The sequence below is a fragment of the Aspergillus heteromorphus genome, assembly GCF_003184545.1.
Source record: "Aspergillus heteromorphus CBS 117.55 chromosome Unknown BO70scaffold_6, whole genome shotgun sequence".
Lineage (NCBI taxonomy): Eukaryota > Fungi > Ascomycota > Eurotiomycetes > Eurotiales > Aspergillaceae > Aspergillus > Aspergillus heteromorphus.
This window is the reverse complement of record NW_020290411.1, coordinates 582490-597227: the sequence shown is the minus strand read 5'-3', so window position 1 is coordinate 597227 and position 14738 is coordinate 582490. Positions and strand designations below refer to the sequence as shown.

Below are 14738 nucleotides of genomic sequence, written 5' to 3'. Positions count from 1 at the left end.
GTGGGGGGCTGGGCCAGTCATGCCTGAGGCATTCAGGATGACACCTGCGGGGGTGGTGTCTACGGTGCACCGCAGGGCCGACGTTACCGCACCTCGACATAATATCACCTCATTCATTCGTGGTCTCCAGTTGTTTCCCCAGCCAACCATCTCCACTCCCACGAGTTAATCTCGACCGATTTCTGGGTGAATACCCTCGTCCCCGCTCTTGCACCCCCTTTCTCTTCTATTTCCCAGCTCAATTGGGTGTGTATCCTCCGGAGGGTTGGGATCCGAGCTTTCCATCTTCAAGCTGCTAACCGCGGGTATCGGGAAAAAATTAGCTGTCTAGACGACGACAATGCTGTACAGAACCTCTGCTGCCCGCTCTGTCCTCAGGGCCATCTCGAGCGCCAATGGCTCGGTCACCCGCTCGGCCCTGTCCAACAAGGTGTTCAAGGCTCCCTTGACCTCCTCCGCTTGTTATCCCGCTCGCCCGACCTCCTCCCCCAGCCTCTCTCTGGCTACCCGCAAGCCCGTCACCACCGCTCTCGTCCGCTATGCGTCCACGTCGTCCAAGGTGAGCTGAGCTGGCCCGGGAGGGTTGCACCGGCAAGGCGACTCAATTGCTGATCGAAACTAAACAGGACGGTGAGGAGGATGTTGACATGATGGCTGGTATCAAGACCGAGGCTGTACGTTTCCGATACTATCCCATGTACCCCATGCGGGGGTCCCCCGAATCAGTGCACTAATAGGCATTCTTCGCCATCGACAGAAAGTCATCAAGGACACCTTCAGCCTGGCTGATGTCCCCAAGGAGGCTCTCGCCCTCGGAATGGCCGGTGTCATCCCCTACGTTGCTACCTCCCTCCAGACCGTCTACCTGTCCTGGGAGATCAAGAACGCTGCCATTGCTGGTGATGGCCTCATCTTCTCCGGTCAGAGCGCCGAGCTGATGCTTCACATGCTCGAGCCCATCCAGGTCGGCTACGGTGCTGTGGTGAGTAGCCAGATCCCATCCCATCCCATCCCACCCCACTCCCATCCACCCGACCCTTCAACCTAACCATCCACGACGATAGATCCTGTCCTTCCTCGGAGCCATCCACTGGGGTCTCGAGTGGGCCGGATACGGCGGCAAGCTCGGCTACAAGCGCTACGCGGCCGGTGTTATCGCGCCCGCTGTGGCCTGGCCTACTCTGCTGCTCCCCGTTGAGTACGCCCTGATCACCCAGTTCCTCGCCTTCACCTTCCTGTACTACAACGACGCCCTCGCCGCCACCCGCGGCCGCGCCCCTGCCTGGTACAGCATGTACCGCTTCGTCCTGACCTTCATTGTCGGCGCCAGCATTGTCGCCACCCTGGTTGGCCGGGAGCAGATCTCCGGTGTCCTGACCAGCGAGCACACCATCAAGGACAAGATCAGCGCTCTGATCTTCCTGCAGAAGAAGGAGAAGGAGGAGGTCGAGGCCCGTCGCCGTGCCGAGATCGAGGATGTCGAGTAAGGGACACGCACACATCCGCCACCCACAAGGAGAGAGTTCAAGAGTTAGAGAGGGAGTCTGCGGCAGCAGAGGGGGGAGGGGAGTGGAGTGTGACAGTAGAAATCACGTCGTCGATTACTTAGGTTATATTGGTTGGTTGAGTTTCTTGTAGATTACCAGTACATGCGCGATCAACAAACCCAGCCCGACGCTGGATCTTTCATTTGTCCGTTCTTCAATTGCACAAGTAGCTGCAGTAATAATAGTAGTGGTGTGGTAGCACAAACCCCGCAAGGAAGCACCGGAGATAAGCATACATACAAAGTACAGAATAATAAATGCACATCTACTACCTACTTTGATACTAACCCACCTTACTCAGATATCTAGATAATCATGTCAAAAAAAATTAAAATAAAGTCACCCGCCAATGCCAGCCAGTACTTACTTTAGCTCTATCCAATCCATTTAATCATCCATCCATCCATCCATAGGCTACACCATACTCCGTACAGAATACGCAGATATAACCATAACAATAAAAAACCTCCGAGAATTCTTCTCCCCGCTGGCAAGGGGTAAAACAAGGAAAACCAACCCGAACCAAACCAAACCTAGTAATTAATTAATTAACCAACCAACTAATCAAGCAGCCAAAAAGAAAGAATCATAAGCAAGCACATGGTTTAATAAGTCCGGATTTTAAGAACTAATACTATTTTAATATAATAAGAATAATATCCCTCCCCGCCCCCCGAATCTAAAGCAGGTACGGAGTAGGTAGAGTAAGTAGAGAAATAAAGAAATAAAGTAAGTCGGCTCCAAACCTACTTAAAGTAGCTAAATTGGCAGGGTATATATATAAAGAAGTGGTAAAACCAGGATATCATCTCTACATCTTCATCTTTGAATAAGCAAGCAAGTAGTCAAGCAAGCAATTAATCAATCGATCGATCAATCAGTCAGTCAGTCAGTCAGTCAGTCAATCAATCTCAATACTATGTATGGAGTAATAACCTAGTCTAAATAGCGATTGTCTCGACTTGACCACAGCAGAGTGCAGAGTGCAGAGTGCAGAGTGCAAATACAAATGCAAATACAAATACAAACTGCAGCCCCAGCCCCAGATCCAGACCCAGACCCAGACCCAGACTCAAAGGTACTTACCTATCTACTTACTGTAAGTAGATACTGTAGATACATACATGCCAGCAGAGCGGAACGGTTAGCGTAGCGTCAAGTTAACGCTTCCGCAATCCGCAATCCGCAAAGACAAAGGTAAAAGGTAAAAGGAAAAAAAGAAAAAAAAAAAAGAAAAAGGGAAGGTCAGACGAGCGAGCCGAGCCAGGCCTGCCTGCCCGCCGCCCTGGGGAATACGGGAGTGGAACGGGGGGGTCCATGACTAAGGTAAGGTAGTTATTACTTTAGTGAGTGATAGTTAAAATTGGAGGTCAGGGTAGACTATCTACTACTATAGGGACCATGATAAGGCGCGACATAGCAGGTTCAAGTTATACATAGGTACGGTGGTGTTGTCGGTGTTTGGTGTCTGTTTCTCTGTCTGTCTACCAGTTATCTATATCTGTGTGTGCGCGCGTGTGTGTATAAAGTATGTGTTGTTTGTTTCCTATTTTGGAGCTCGGAGAAAAGAGGTTATGTTGGTACTATATGTACAGCACTCCGTACCAAGTAAACGAGTCAAATGTGAGATGAATTGGATGGACACATAGAATTCAATTACATGTCTCATGTCTTGGAGTTGATATACAGATCCTATTATTGTTGCTATTGCTCCTGCTATCGGAACTAGAAACCAATATGTCAAGAATAGGTCACTCCATACTCCATAGTGGAACTTTAATGTGGCAGTGGCACATGGTAAGTAGTAACTAAGGTAAGGTAGTCTAAAAGTAGCACTAGAGACAGGTATCTAGTTATCTAAAAAGCAGTAGTGCAAAGTAAGTAGTGGTCGAGCGCAGATCAACCAACAATGACGACTGAGCCGGGCCGGGCTGAAACAGGTTTCGGAGTCTGACGACCACCTTTCCTTCCTTCCAATCTACTTGATTCACTGGTTTGCTAGCTAATACTTTTGGTTAGCTGGTCTGCTATAACTGTTGATCTATCTACATAGTACTAGATAGTAGTGGACTATTTACTTTGTATGTTATGTTGGCTTATGCGTGTGCCTTAGGCAGAGTACCTCTACTCGGCAGTATTTCCAGTGGACCTTTTAAATACTAGGTACGAAGTATATGCGGAGTATATAGGAGACAGTGGACGAAGCAATTACCTCAGAGTTAGCAAGTTCCCCACTAGGAAACCCTATGATAAAATGGTAAATGCAGTCTACCATGGACGGTACCTAGGTGAGGTAGGGTGGGTAGGTAGGTAGGTAGACAAAAGTAAGTGTGTCGGCCCGCTCTCCCCAGTCCAGTCCAGCCCAGACCTGTTAACATTACATTACTAAGAGCTCCGACCAACTCTACCAAGCCCCAAACCAAAACCAGGGTTGTTATTTCCCTTCCGGAAACACTTTGCATCATTGGCAGTCACCGATTGAGGTCATACTGGGGACTAACTACTGGGAGGGTGATTGCATCAAACCGCACGCTCCCCACTCCCGAACCGGTTGATCTTGCCCACTCCATTGGGACCACAACGGTCCCTGGCGGTTGCTTGTTCGTATACCTGAATAGGGATAGAGGGTTGATTGATCGCGTGTCGAGGCTCCTGGCTAATAATAGTGGTAGTCACAATAGTTTAGGTGCTACTATTAGCTTGTAATTTGTGCCTGTGGTTGCTTTCGCTGGTACTGTCTGGGTGTGGTTTAGAGAGGTAGCTTGGATGTTGATGTGGATGTGATGTGGAAAATCCGGTCAAAGACGTCACCACCCGTGCCTGCCGGGCCCGTGGCTAAGTCGAGTCCACCAGCGGACGGGTACAGCACGATCGACCTCGGGAGAAGTTTACTAGCTTGAGCTTTTAAGGGGGGGATACGTGGAAGAGAATAATAATGAAATAATGGATAGATCGATATGGGGGAAGGAGAAGGAGAAGAAGAAGGATAATAATAATAATAATAATAATAATAATACTATGTTGGTTCCCATGGACCAGGGAACATGTCATGGAAGCTAAGGTAGTGAGTGAGTGAGTGAGTAGTACACCGTAGCTCAGGTGGAGGTCTGGATCGATATCGAGGTCGCCAGATTTGATAATCGAGAAATCCTGCACCAGACTAGATAGATACTTCCCAGAATCCAGATACTAAGAATGTGGCTGGACGTGGCCGGCAGAATTAATCCCGTGGGCGCTCCTAGACGGAGAACGCGACTCCCCAGCCAAGCCGAGCCGAGTAGCCGGCTTGCGAGAATTTCTCCGTAAATCACAGGGCCGAACGGGGGTCGCTGCCAGTCTGCCTAATTTCTCTAGGTTGGGAAGGCGATGCGCTAGAAGGATGCAAGTCAGGGGAGAGGCGGTGGTCTAGAAAAGCACAGGCGATGGCGAACACGAGAAAGAGAGGGAGAAAAGAACAACGCATCATTATTGGGAGAAGGTGAAGGATGGGAGGGGGGGTGTGGCAGACTATCTAGGTTGTAGTCAGTTGATTACTTTTCTTCATGTTCATGCTTGTGCTCATGCTCAAGCACCGATAAACGGAGGAAAGAGGGCTGAAGATCCGGATGAGCAGAAGGACAAAAAGGAGAATTATCCAGTCGGTGTTCAAGTGATCAGAAAGAAAAAAAAAAAAGATCGAGCCAGGGGTAGCCAGACCCCCGGTCTAGATTCTGGGCAGCTCGAACGGCGTTGAAAACGGACTAGTGGGAGAAAAATGGACATTGTCATGTGCTCGATCGACGGCAATCTAGTACTTTGGAGTCGAGAGAGTAGCACAGTGGGAGTACTCCGTACCACCGGACGGAGTAGCAGCAACAGATGATACACGACAACAGTGACATCCCGTCGGAGGAACTTCCGCAGAGCCCCTCCTTTGCGTGGTTTCTTTTTCTCTTCCCTTACCCCCCCCCCCCCCCCCCCCAAATTGCGACAGCGCCCACCCTCCATCTAGGGCCGAACCAGCTGGTCTACATAGTAGTACATACCGACTCCGAGGGCTGGCGGTCGATAACGACTGCGATCCTGGGCAGGGATTGCTGTCAAGGGGGCGGGCAGGCAGGCAGGGTGCCACGACGGTTGCTGTCGGGGAGGGCCCGGAGATCCATTGGGTTCCAGAGATGCCGGCCATATGCACGTCGATCTACCTGAGACTCGGTATATATACCTACCACGCATTGCATCTGAGGGATGGTTGTCAAGTCGGGCAGGCTTGCGTATTGATGTGCGATGCATAATTAGTTCGGAAGCATTGATCTCTCTCTAGTCTCTAGCCGTCCCATTTCTTGGTATCCATGGCACGTCTGGATTTCCGGAAAGAGGAATGATAGATCCGAATCGGCATGCGCTATACTGGGCGGGAGACGGAGTCGTATAGATAGTAGTACTCCGTAGTAGTAGATACTATCTCTCCCTCGGCAATCACATTATTAATAACCACGCGAGAAGAAAGTCCATCAATGAAAGAGGTCGGCCATGTTTCAGGACGCAAATTGAGCAGGTACGCCAGCCCTTAATTGCTTGTTTTAACCCCAAATCCATTCCTGCTGCTCCATATGGCTTCGTGTTCGCGGGTGGTTCTAGGCACAGACACTAGCTCCTGCGGCTTGAGGGATTGACCTGGAAACAGAAATCCATGGAATTCCCATGGATCCGCCCGCCGGCCTTGTCAGGTGGGAGATTGGGAGCCAGCACTATTCTTAGCGCGTCTCTAATTCCGGAATCCTCTGCTGGGTCGGATACCTTGCCGATGAGGTCGAGTAGTAAGTAAGTAGGTCGGGATACCCGGTCGTGTATGTATGGAGTAGAGTGGCAGCCATTGATTGAATTGAATGAAGAGCAGGGTCCCAATTAGATCCATGCAACAAACAAGCAGCAGAAAAGAAGCAACTAAAACGATACGCGCCTGCCAGGTACAGGAGTAGTAGTAGCAGTAGTTAGTTAGTAGAAGTAACAAGTAGTAAGCCGTAACGCCGATGGACGGCCCTTCAAAGAAAAGAAAAAAAAAGTAAGCTAAGAGATAAGAATGGCGAGTGACCAGGGGTAAACCTTCCCAAAATCACATCCGCGTAAGGGGGGAGGAGGGGAGGGGGAACCCTCCAGCCGGGGAGACCAAGAGGCCAACAGGCCAACAGGCCAACGGGACCGGGGAGGGAGGGGCGGAAGTCAGTGCTGACGACGGGCAGAGGTCGTCTGATCAGAAAAAAAGCGAGCCCAGGCTGCCCAGAAGGGGATGGAACTGGAACTGGAAGAAGGGATTTCCCCCACGCCCCCACTTCTCCGCCATGGACGAACGGGGATTCAGCAGATTTCCAGATTGGGGCCTGCCGCTAGTCCCGTCTCGGCCGCTGGGCCTGCCAATTCGGCCAGTTCGCTGGCCGCCTCTGGCCGTTCGGTACGGTCGGTATTGTGTATAGGCCACCGGCTTAGCCCCGTCGATAGCGCGGCGTGGCAGGTACTGGTACGGTAATGGTGTTCCGTCCGGGTGCCGCCTAGACCCAGGGGATTCCCCGGAACAAGCTATGCATGACCCAGATCCCATCTGGGAAGGTTAGAGGGACTGCCTGCCTGCACAGTGAACGACTGTTGAGGGACTCGACCAAGTCGGTCGTCCGCCTCCAGGCTGGCTGTCGGAAATAATCAAATAGTCATAAACCGCGAGCACCACCGTCCATCTCATAGTCCCTCAATCGATCACTGAAATAAACAGTCCCACTCCCTCGAATTGGATAAAGAGTCTCGCTCGTCCGGCCTCCAGCGACTTTCGACCACTTTCTCTTCTTTCTTCTTTCTTCTTTCCCTTTCCTCTCCTCTCCTCTCCTCTCTTCTCCCCTCCTCGCCACCCCAATAAAACCCACCCAGTCAGTCGGGGCCAGTGACCTCATCCTCGTCCATCATCCATCCATCCATCCATCCGTCTTAGCCTCTGTTCGTCTCCGCCTCTGGGGCTGCCCAGTCCGTCTGTTTCTCCAGATCCTCAGGCCTCGTTCGGGTTGCTCTCCACCCAATCGTCGGTCACGGCTACGTCACCATCCACCGCGCCGGGTTGACTTGGTGGTGGTTCTGTACGCAGTTACGCAGTTACTCCGTACAACGCCAATAATCTGCTGGCTTGCCTGCCTGCCTGCCTGACGGCCTGCCTGCCTTGCTGCCGCCACAGCCGTCGTCGTAGCTCTCTTCCTCTCCCTCGTCTCCTGCCCCTCGTCGGTCTTTAGCACCCGACCCAAAAGGGCCCCGTAATCAATCCCGCTTTCTTCCCCCCCCCCCTTTTCTACCAAACACCGCCACCATTTCTCCAATCATTTCTTCTCTTTTCCAGGCTCTGCCTTCTTGGTCTCTTCTGTCATCCCTCTTTAGGAAAGCAGAAGACGGAGCCACCGCAGCAACCGCAGCAATGCATCCTTCACTCTCCCAACACCAAAAATCGCATAACCTCGCGAGCCTCGCCAATCTGAATCCCATCACCCCCGCCACTTTTGCTTCCCCCAGACCTGCCCGCACCCCTCCTATCAAAACCGCCAAAATGAGGAACCCCTTCGATATGGAAGACCTCGACTCCGCCATCGAGCAGGAGCATCAGAATTCCTTCAACGACGTGCACACACACCAGTCGCATGACGGCAACCGCTCCCTGCTCCAGGAGGCTGAGAACCGTTCCGATGGTGACAACCTGAAGAACCGCTTCATCGGGGCCATTGACACCGGCACCACCAGCTCCCGCTTCATCATCTTTGACTGCACGGGCGTGCCCGTGGCCAAATACCAGATCGAATTCCGTCAGATTCACGAACATCCAGGGTAAGTCTCAATCCGACGATGGGCGCTCGCCCGATCGGGGTCGGCTCATGATCTCATTTGTTCCTTTACAGGTGGCACGAACAAGATCCGTTCGAACTCGTGGAGTCTGTTTACACATGTATCGAAGAGGCCATGAAGACGTTCCTCGCCCTCGGCCACTCCAGGGACGACATCGAGGCCATCGGTATCACCAGCCAGCGAGAAACGACCGTGTGCTGGGACTGGGAGACGGGCGAGCCCCTACACAACGCCATCGCATGGCCCGATACTCGAACCACCGGGCTGGTGCGTGAATTCAAGGCGAAGAAAGGTGCCGATGAGCTGTTAGGCCTGTGCGGTATTCCTCTGTCAACATACCCCTCGTCCGTCACCCTTGTGTGGATGCTCCGCAATCTCCCCGAGGTGAAGAAGGCGTATGACGAGGGTCGGCTTGCGTTTGGTACCCCCGACGCCTGGCTCCTGTACAACCTCAACGGCGGACCGGATGGTGCCCGTCTGGTGACCGATGTCTCCAACGCATCCAGGACCCAGTTCATGAACCTCGAAACGCTCGACTATGACGATCGCCTATTGGACTTCTTCGGCATTGATCGGAACAAGATCCGACTGCCGGAAATCCTGCCCTCCTCGGACCCTGAGGGTTACGGGTGGGTCAGAGGTGGCCCGCTTGACGGCACTCCGATCACCAGCTGCCTTGGAGACCAGTCTTCGGCGATGGTTGGCCACTGTGCGTTCACCCCCGGGTCGGCAAAGAACACCTACGGCACGGGATGTTTCCTCCTCTACAACGTTGGCGAGAAGCCGGTCATCTCCCAACACGGCCTGCTGGGAACGGTAGGCTTCCAGATGGGCAAGAACCGGAAGGCCGTATATGCGCTCGAAGGCAGTGTGGCTGTTGCCGGCAGTGGTATCTCATTCCTGATGAACAACATGGGTTTCTTCCGTGATTCCCGCAAAGTCAGTGACCTTGCGGCTTCTGTCCCTGACAGTGGTGGCTGTGTTTTCGTGACTGCCTTCAGTGGTCTGTTTGCGCCGTACTGGATCGACGACGCCCAGGGAACTATCTGTAAGTCCGACCGTGTACCCTTCCCAGAGAATCACGTTTACTGACTGTGAACCAGTCGGTATCACGCAACACACCCAGCGTGGACACATTGCACGCGCAACCATGGAAGCGGCTTGCTACCAAACCAAGGCCATCCTGGATGCCATGGAGATGGACAGCGGACACAAACTGGCGGAATTGGCTGTCGACGGCGGCATGAGCAATTCCGACATTTGCATGCAGGTGTGTACCTCCCTCACCCCTCCTCATCTTCCCTTCAACAATCAAGTCTAACCCTTCCTTCCCAGACCCAAGCCGATATCATCCAAATCCCGGTCGAGCGACCAGCCATGCACGAGACGACGGCGCTGGGAGCCGCCATCGCAGCCGGGTTCGCGATCGACATCTGGCAAGATTTCGACGACCTCAAGAACATGAACCGCGCCAACCGCACCACCTTCCTCCCCCACACCTCCTCCGTCCAGAGCAAGAAGCTGTACCGCCAGTGGAGCAAGGCTGTCGAGATGTCGCGCGGCTGGCTCGACACGAGCGGCGCCGACGAAGACGAAGAAACCGAAAACGGAACCAACGGAGCATGATCGGGTCCGGTTTACCCTGGCTGGTAACCGACTGACTGACTGCATGTTCTGAATAATTGTCTGTTTTCCATTTTGGTTTTGCGATTTAGCGTCTTGGTCTTCATCATTTACAACTTTGTCTACGTTTTACGTTCGGGGTTCAGGCATGGCTATGGCTATTTACTTACTACACTACTACTTCTACTTACTTTGGTTGGATTGTTTGGTTCGATCTGATCGATCTATCAGCGGCGAGGGGGTTGTTTGTTGGTTTGGTTCAACTTCGGGGAGGGAGAAGGATTAGAAACAACGTCCTTCAATCTCACCTACCTACCTACCCCCCCGGTATTGGTTTCATTTCATTTAACTATTACCCGTGGGGTTGGTTATACATAACAGGGCTGCAAACGGCACTTGACTTACCTATACATATTCAAGAAAGGCATTGATATATTTCTTTTTAGATAGATGATAGTAATCGGATGGTGTCTTGATGACTGATGAGTCTTTTTTTTTAGTATTATACTGTGATGGTTATTTTATGTGTGTATTGTGTATTTGGGCATTGTGTGAAGAAGTGATAATTAAATAAAAAATATGGTATCATCATAAATAAGTAGGTAGGTACTAAGCTAAATGACTGTATCAACATAAGTGAAGAAGAGGTTCTAATCTCCGCTAACATGAAAATGAAAAGAAAAGGAAAGGGGGGGGGGGGATTGAAAAGAGGAATACCGCCAAAGGTAGATAAGGATAGGATAGGATAGGTAGGTAATATCCGCATATACTATACACAGCATAAGAGAGAGATAGATAAGTATGGATACACCAATCCTACCTAGCCCTAGCCGGCTAGCCACGCATACACACATATACACACGCGCGCGCGCAGCCAGCTAGGCAAATAGGTGGATGAATGGATGGATGGATGGATGTCAAAAAAAAAAAAAAAAAAAACACCCTACCTACATACTTACTTCCCCTCCGCCCTCTCCACCAACGCCTCCTCCAAGCCCATCGGCTCCCAAGTCTCCTTGGCCCGCTTATTCTGGACCCAGACGACATCGCCCTGCACGAAAGCCACGACGCCGCCTTTTCCGGTAGCGCTGGCGGTGATGCGGAACAGAGGGAGGCCGTTCTGCGGATGGGCCTCGCGCAAGGGTAGCATGATAAGACCCTGTTCGAGACACCATGATTCGAGAATGTCCTTGAAGGCGATTTCTTCGAGGATTTTGGGTTTGCGGGATGGGGGGTCTGTGGGGGGGAGGGTGGATTTGGGTGGTGCACCTGGGATAGAGGTTGTGGTGGGGAGAGGTTGGGTGGTTCTGGTGGTGGGTGTTGTGGTGGTGGGAGGGGGGAGTTCGGCGGCGGCGCGGTCGCCGAGCTGGGAGGCGAGGTCCATAGTGCGGAGGGCAGTGTTCCATTCGTCGTCGACAATGGAGAGGTCGTTGAGATGGGAGGGGATCTGGCTGCGCCACCAGGAGAACCATTCGGCGACTTCTTCGTAGTTGGGGTCGTTGGTGAGCCAGATGTAGAGGATGTTGTGGAACTTGGGGAAGAATTCGGCGACGAGGAGGAGGGCGGAGACGTTTGGTTTGAAGAAGGGGGACCATTTGAGGACGTCTTCGAGGGGGGCGAGGTCCTGGTCCTGGGGGTTGACTTCGAAGGAGTCGCGAAGGTGGCGCGCAAGACGGGGGAGGAGGTGGTTGCGGAGACAAGGATCGAATTCGCTGCCCAGCGCGTCGCGCCACAGCTCGATGCCCGGGATCAGACCCTTGCTGAGGTCCCAGGTGTCGAGGACGACCCGGAATTTGCGCTTCGCGTCCGAGAGAAGACCCGTCGGTTGTTTGGGGTTGGTGTGCCGGTCGTCCAGGTATTGGAGCCAGGTGAAAAGCCACCAGGGGAAGCGGGAGTTGTGGGAGGAGGATGAGGAGGTGTGGCGCCGGCTGCTGCTGCGGGGCTTCCATTGCTTCAGGCCGTTGGTGAGCTTGGGGACGACGAGCTGGTCGAGGACGTTGGCGTAGACGAAGGGGGGGAGGAGTTCCTTCCAGGCGACGATGAGGGAGGTGGCTGGGGCTGGCTCGAAGACGTCCCAGTCGTTGAGGAGGGCAGAGCGCACGCGCGGCAGCCAGAGGGTGTAGATCATGGTTTCGTAGGGGGAGGTCGACTGGCGCTGAGTGGGTTCGGTTTGGGTCTTGCGCAGGAGAAGAGGCTGCAGACGACGCAGGTTGGAGACGAGGTAGGTTGGGTCGTTGAGGGGCTCCCATTCCTCCATCGCTTGCCGGAAGAGAGGATGGATCGCGGCGACGGCGGTTTCTGATAGTCGGTATTCGTCGATGTCGTTGCGGTATTTGATCTCGATCGATTCGAGCTTGTCGGTGATCTCGTCCAGCCGGGCGCGGGTGTCTTCGCGTTGGAAGATCTCCAGGTCTCCGATGGCTGCGACGAGCTCTGTCAGCTGGTCGGCTTTCAGCTGGTTGGTGTCGAGCTGGTCCACGATCTGAGCCTCCTCCATGTCGATATAGGTCTTGCGCTCCGCCAGCCCCTTCCACTCGTCCGCAAAGGCTTCCAGGTCGTTCCGCGCTCGCTGCGCAATCTTCCAGGCTTCCCCCTCGCCTTGAGAGACGAACCCTTGGGGTGTCATCAAGCCCGCGGTCGATGTCAGCACCTTCTGTTCCTTCCCGGTAGCGTCGATCAGCGACTTGAGCACGTTCGGAACCTCCAGGCCCTCCATGTCCTTCTCCATCTCGCGCGCTGTGCGGAACTGGGGCTTCGCGCGAGCCACCGGTGTGCCTGTTCCACTGCGGCCCTCTCGTTTGCGCGCCTCCTTCTTCTTCTGCCGTCTTTTGCGCTCCTCGTCCGAGCTGTCCTCGATGGTCTCGCCCCGGTGGGCAGCCGCCCGTTTCTCCTCCTCGCGCGCCTGCTTGGTCTTCTCGCGGACGGCACCCAGACCGGCACCCGTCGGACGGGCCTGAGCCTCGATCGGATTGATGATACCCTGCCCCGTAGAACCAAGACCCTGTCCTTCGACGTAGCCCATCTTGGCCATCATGCGCGCGGCGAACGAGTTGGCTGCTCCGCCTCCGCCTCCGCCGCCTTTGCCGGCATTGTTGCCCCCTCCTTTCATGGACGACTGCACCGAGTTATTCCAGGGGTTGCGACGCGTGCTGCCCAGGCCGCCGTGGGAGGGAGGCGATTCGGAGCGCGATGACGGGCGGGCAAAGCCGCGAAAGCCCATGGCCGGGCGGTGGTCTTCGTCGTCGGAGCTCATGTCGGCTACCTTGCGTTTCTGGCCGGCGTAGGGCGAAGACTCGGGGGAATCCATGGCCGGACAGGGGAGGAGATGCGCTGAAGCTTTGAAGAAGCAAAGCAGCGACCTGAGAGGCGGAACGGAAGGTGAATGGGATAAAGATCATCTTCGGTGACGGGCGGTGGAGCCGATCGGGCGACTTCGGGGCGGGGAAATGCAGCTCCGGGCGACAATGACGTTCGCGGGCTCTCAACTCGCTCATCCGGCTTCCTCCTTCTTTTCTTCTTTTTCTCCCTTCTCTCTCCCCTCTTCTGGCATTATTGCAACTCTCCCCTCAACAATATCCCTCACCATGGCTGCCTCTCTCTTCCGCACCTCTGCCCGCACTGCCCTGCGCGCCGGAGCTTCGGCCACTCCTCAGACTGCCGGTCTCGCCGGCCTGACTTTTGCCCGCGGCAAGGCCACCCTCCCGGATCTCGCCTGTATGTGTCCTGCGATCGAGCTTGCGGAGGACGTGTGTCCCTGACTGACCCCTGCAGACGACTATGGCGCGCTCGAGCCCGCCGTCTCCGGCAAGATCATGGAGCTCCACCACAAGAACCACCACCAGACCTATGTCAACAGCTACAACGCCGCCATTGAGCAGCTGCAGGAGGCACAGGCCAAGAGCGACATCGCGGCCCAGATTGCCCTGAAGCCCCTGATCAACTTCCACGGCGGTGGCCACATCAACCACACCCTCTTCTGGGAGAACCTGGCCCCCAAGAGCGCCGGCGGTGGTGAGCCCCCGGCGGGCGCCCTGTCCACGGCCATCAACGACAGCTTCGGCAGCCTGGAGGAGTTCCAGAACAAGATGAACGCTGCTCTTGCTGGAATCCAGGGTAGCGGCTGGGCCTGGCTCGTCCGGGACAAGCAGACCGGCAGCGTCGGCATCAAGACCTACGCGGTAAGAGAGGTGGCATTTGGGAGCCACAGCAACAATTGGCTAACAGCTTGCAGAACCAGGACCCTGTTGTCGGCCAGTTCCAGCCCCTGCTGGGCATTGACGCCTGGGAGCACGCCTACTAGTGAGTCACCCTACCTATCCTGTACCCCCAGCAGCGGCTGACCGTCCTAGCCTCCAATACCAGAACCGCAAGGCCGAGTACTTCAAGGCCATCTGGGAGGTGATCAACTGGAAGGCGGTGGAGAAGCGCTTCGCCGCGTAAACGAGCCCGACGACTGTATATTGAGCAGCTTGATTAGCGATTGTTGATCTATGTGTAATGTACTGGATTTTGGGACTAATCAGGGCTGCGTAGAGCCCTAATGCACGAGTGTTCCGTCATCATCATGATGTCCTCTGCAGCATCATCACCGTACAACGTAATGTTACACTGCACCGCCACGGTGGCTGAAGGCGGGAGGGGCGGAAGAGCCACTCCGGCCGATCCGTAAGACGTAACCATCCATCTTATCGTTGTTTCCAGCTTCAGTTTCTCTTT

General features: G+C 54.2%; 6 protein-coding genes across 6 annotated transcripts; 3 read left to right on the top strand and 3 right to left on the bottom strand.

Annotated features, from left to right (window-relative positions):
• Nucleotides 1-214: 214 nt before the first annotated feature.
• Nucleotides 215-1695, top strand: BO70DRAFT_360182 (DUF3429 domain-containing protein). Its single transcript, XM_025542721.1, has 5 exons — nt 215-246; nt 324-559; nt 627-674; nt 758-982; nt 1065-1695. Exons 2-5 carry the CDS (start codon nt 341-343, stop codon nt 1485-1487), a joined length of 915 nt encoding a protein of 304 aa, XP_025401460.1. The 5' UTR covers nt 215-246; nt 324-340; the 3' UTR covers nt 1488-1695.
• Nucleotides 1696-4603: 2908 nt separating this feature from the next.
• BO70DRAFT_360181 (uncharacterized protein) lies at nt 4604-5170 on the bottom strand. The gene has a single exon (XM_025542720.1). The coding sequence runs from the start codon at nt 5011-5013 to the stop codon at nt 4855-4857; it is 159 nt and encodes a 52-aa protein (XP_025401459.1). The 5' UTR covers nt 5014-5170; the 3' UTR covers nt 4604-4854.
• A 1547-nt stretch (nt 5171-6717) lies between these two features.
• Nucleotides 6718-7264, bottom strand: BO70DRAFT_196950 (uncharacterized protein). Its single transcript, XM_025538560.1, has one exon. It carries the CDS (start codon nt 7123-7125, stop codon nt 6781-6783), a length of 345 nt encoding a protein of 114 aa, XP_025401458.1. The 5' UTR covers nt 7126-7264; the 3' UTR covers nt 6718-6780.
• Nucleotides 7265-8106: 842 nt separating this feature from the next.
• Nucleotides 8107-10025, top strand: BO70DRAFT_287855 (glycerol kinase; the record flags this gene model as incomplete). Its single annotated transcript, XM_025539258.1, has 4 exons — nt 8107-8381; nt 8453-9447; nt 9503-9669; nt 9735-10025. 4 exons carry the CDS (start codon nt 8107-8109, stop codon nt 10023-10025), a joined length of 1728 nt encoding a protein of 575 aa, XP_025401457.1.
• A 914-nt stretch (nt 10026-10939) lies between these two features.
• On the bottom strand, nt 10940-13363 carry BO70DRAFT_360178 (putative G-patch domain protein (TFIP11)). The gene has a single exon (XM_025542719.1). The coding sequence runs from the start codon at nt 13327-13329 to the stop codon at nt 10978-10980; it is 2352 nt and encodes a 783-aa protein (XP_025401456.1). The 5' UTR covers nt 13330-13363; the 3' UTR covers nt 10940-10977.
• A 241-nt stretch (nt 13364-13604) lies between these two features.
• Nucleotides 13605-14462, top strand: sod2 (superoxide dismutase sodB; the record flags this gene model as incomplete). The annotated part of the gene is made up of 4 exons (XM_025540927.1): nt 13605-13736; nt 13794-14200; nt 14254-14321; nt 14372-14462. Coding segments are annotated over 4 exons (698 nt in total), but the record flags the coding sequence as incomplete, so codon positions are not given.
• Nucleotides 14463-14738: the final 276 nt, after the last annotated feature.

Coding starts and splice junctions, on each gene's coding strand:
- BO70DRAFT_360182 (XM_025542721.1), top strand. CDS start 341: ATGCTGTACAGAACCTCTGCTGCCCGCTCTGTCCTCAGGGCCATCTCG. Junction 560..626: donor ATGCGTCCACGTCGTCCAAG/GTGAGCTGAGCT, acceptor GAAACTAAACAG/GACGGTGAGGAGGATGTTGA. Junction 675..757: donor CTGGTATCAAGACCGAGGCT/GTACGTTTCCGA, acceptor CGCCATCGACAG/AAAGTCATCAAGGACACCTT.
- BO70DRAFT_360181 (XM_025542720.1), bottom strand. CDS start 5,013: ATGATGCGTTGTTCTTTTCTCCCTCTCTTTCTCGTGTTCGCCATCGCC.
- BO70DRAFT_196950 (XM_025538560.1), bottom strand. CDS start 7,125: ATGGGATCTGGGTCATGCATAGCTTGTTCCGGGGAATCCCCTGGGTCT.
- BO70DRAFT_360178 (XM_025542719.1), bottom strand. CDS start 13,329: ATGGATTCCCCCGAGTCTTCGCCCTACGCCGGCCAGAAACGCAAGGTA.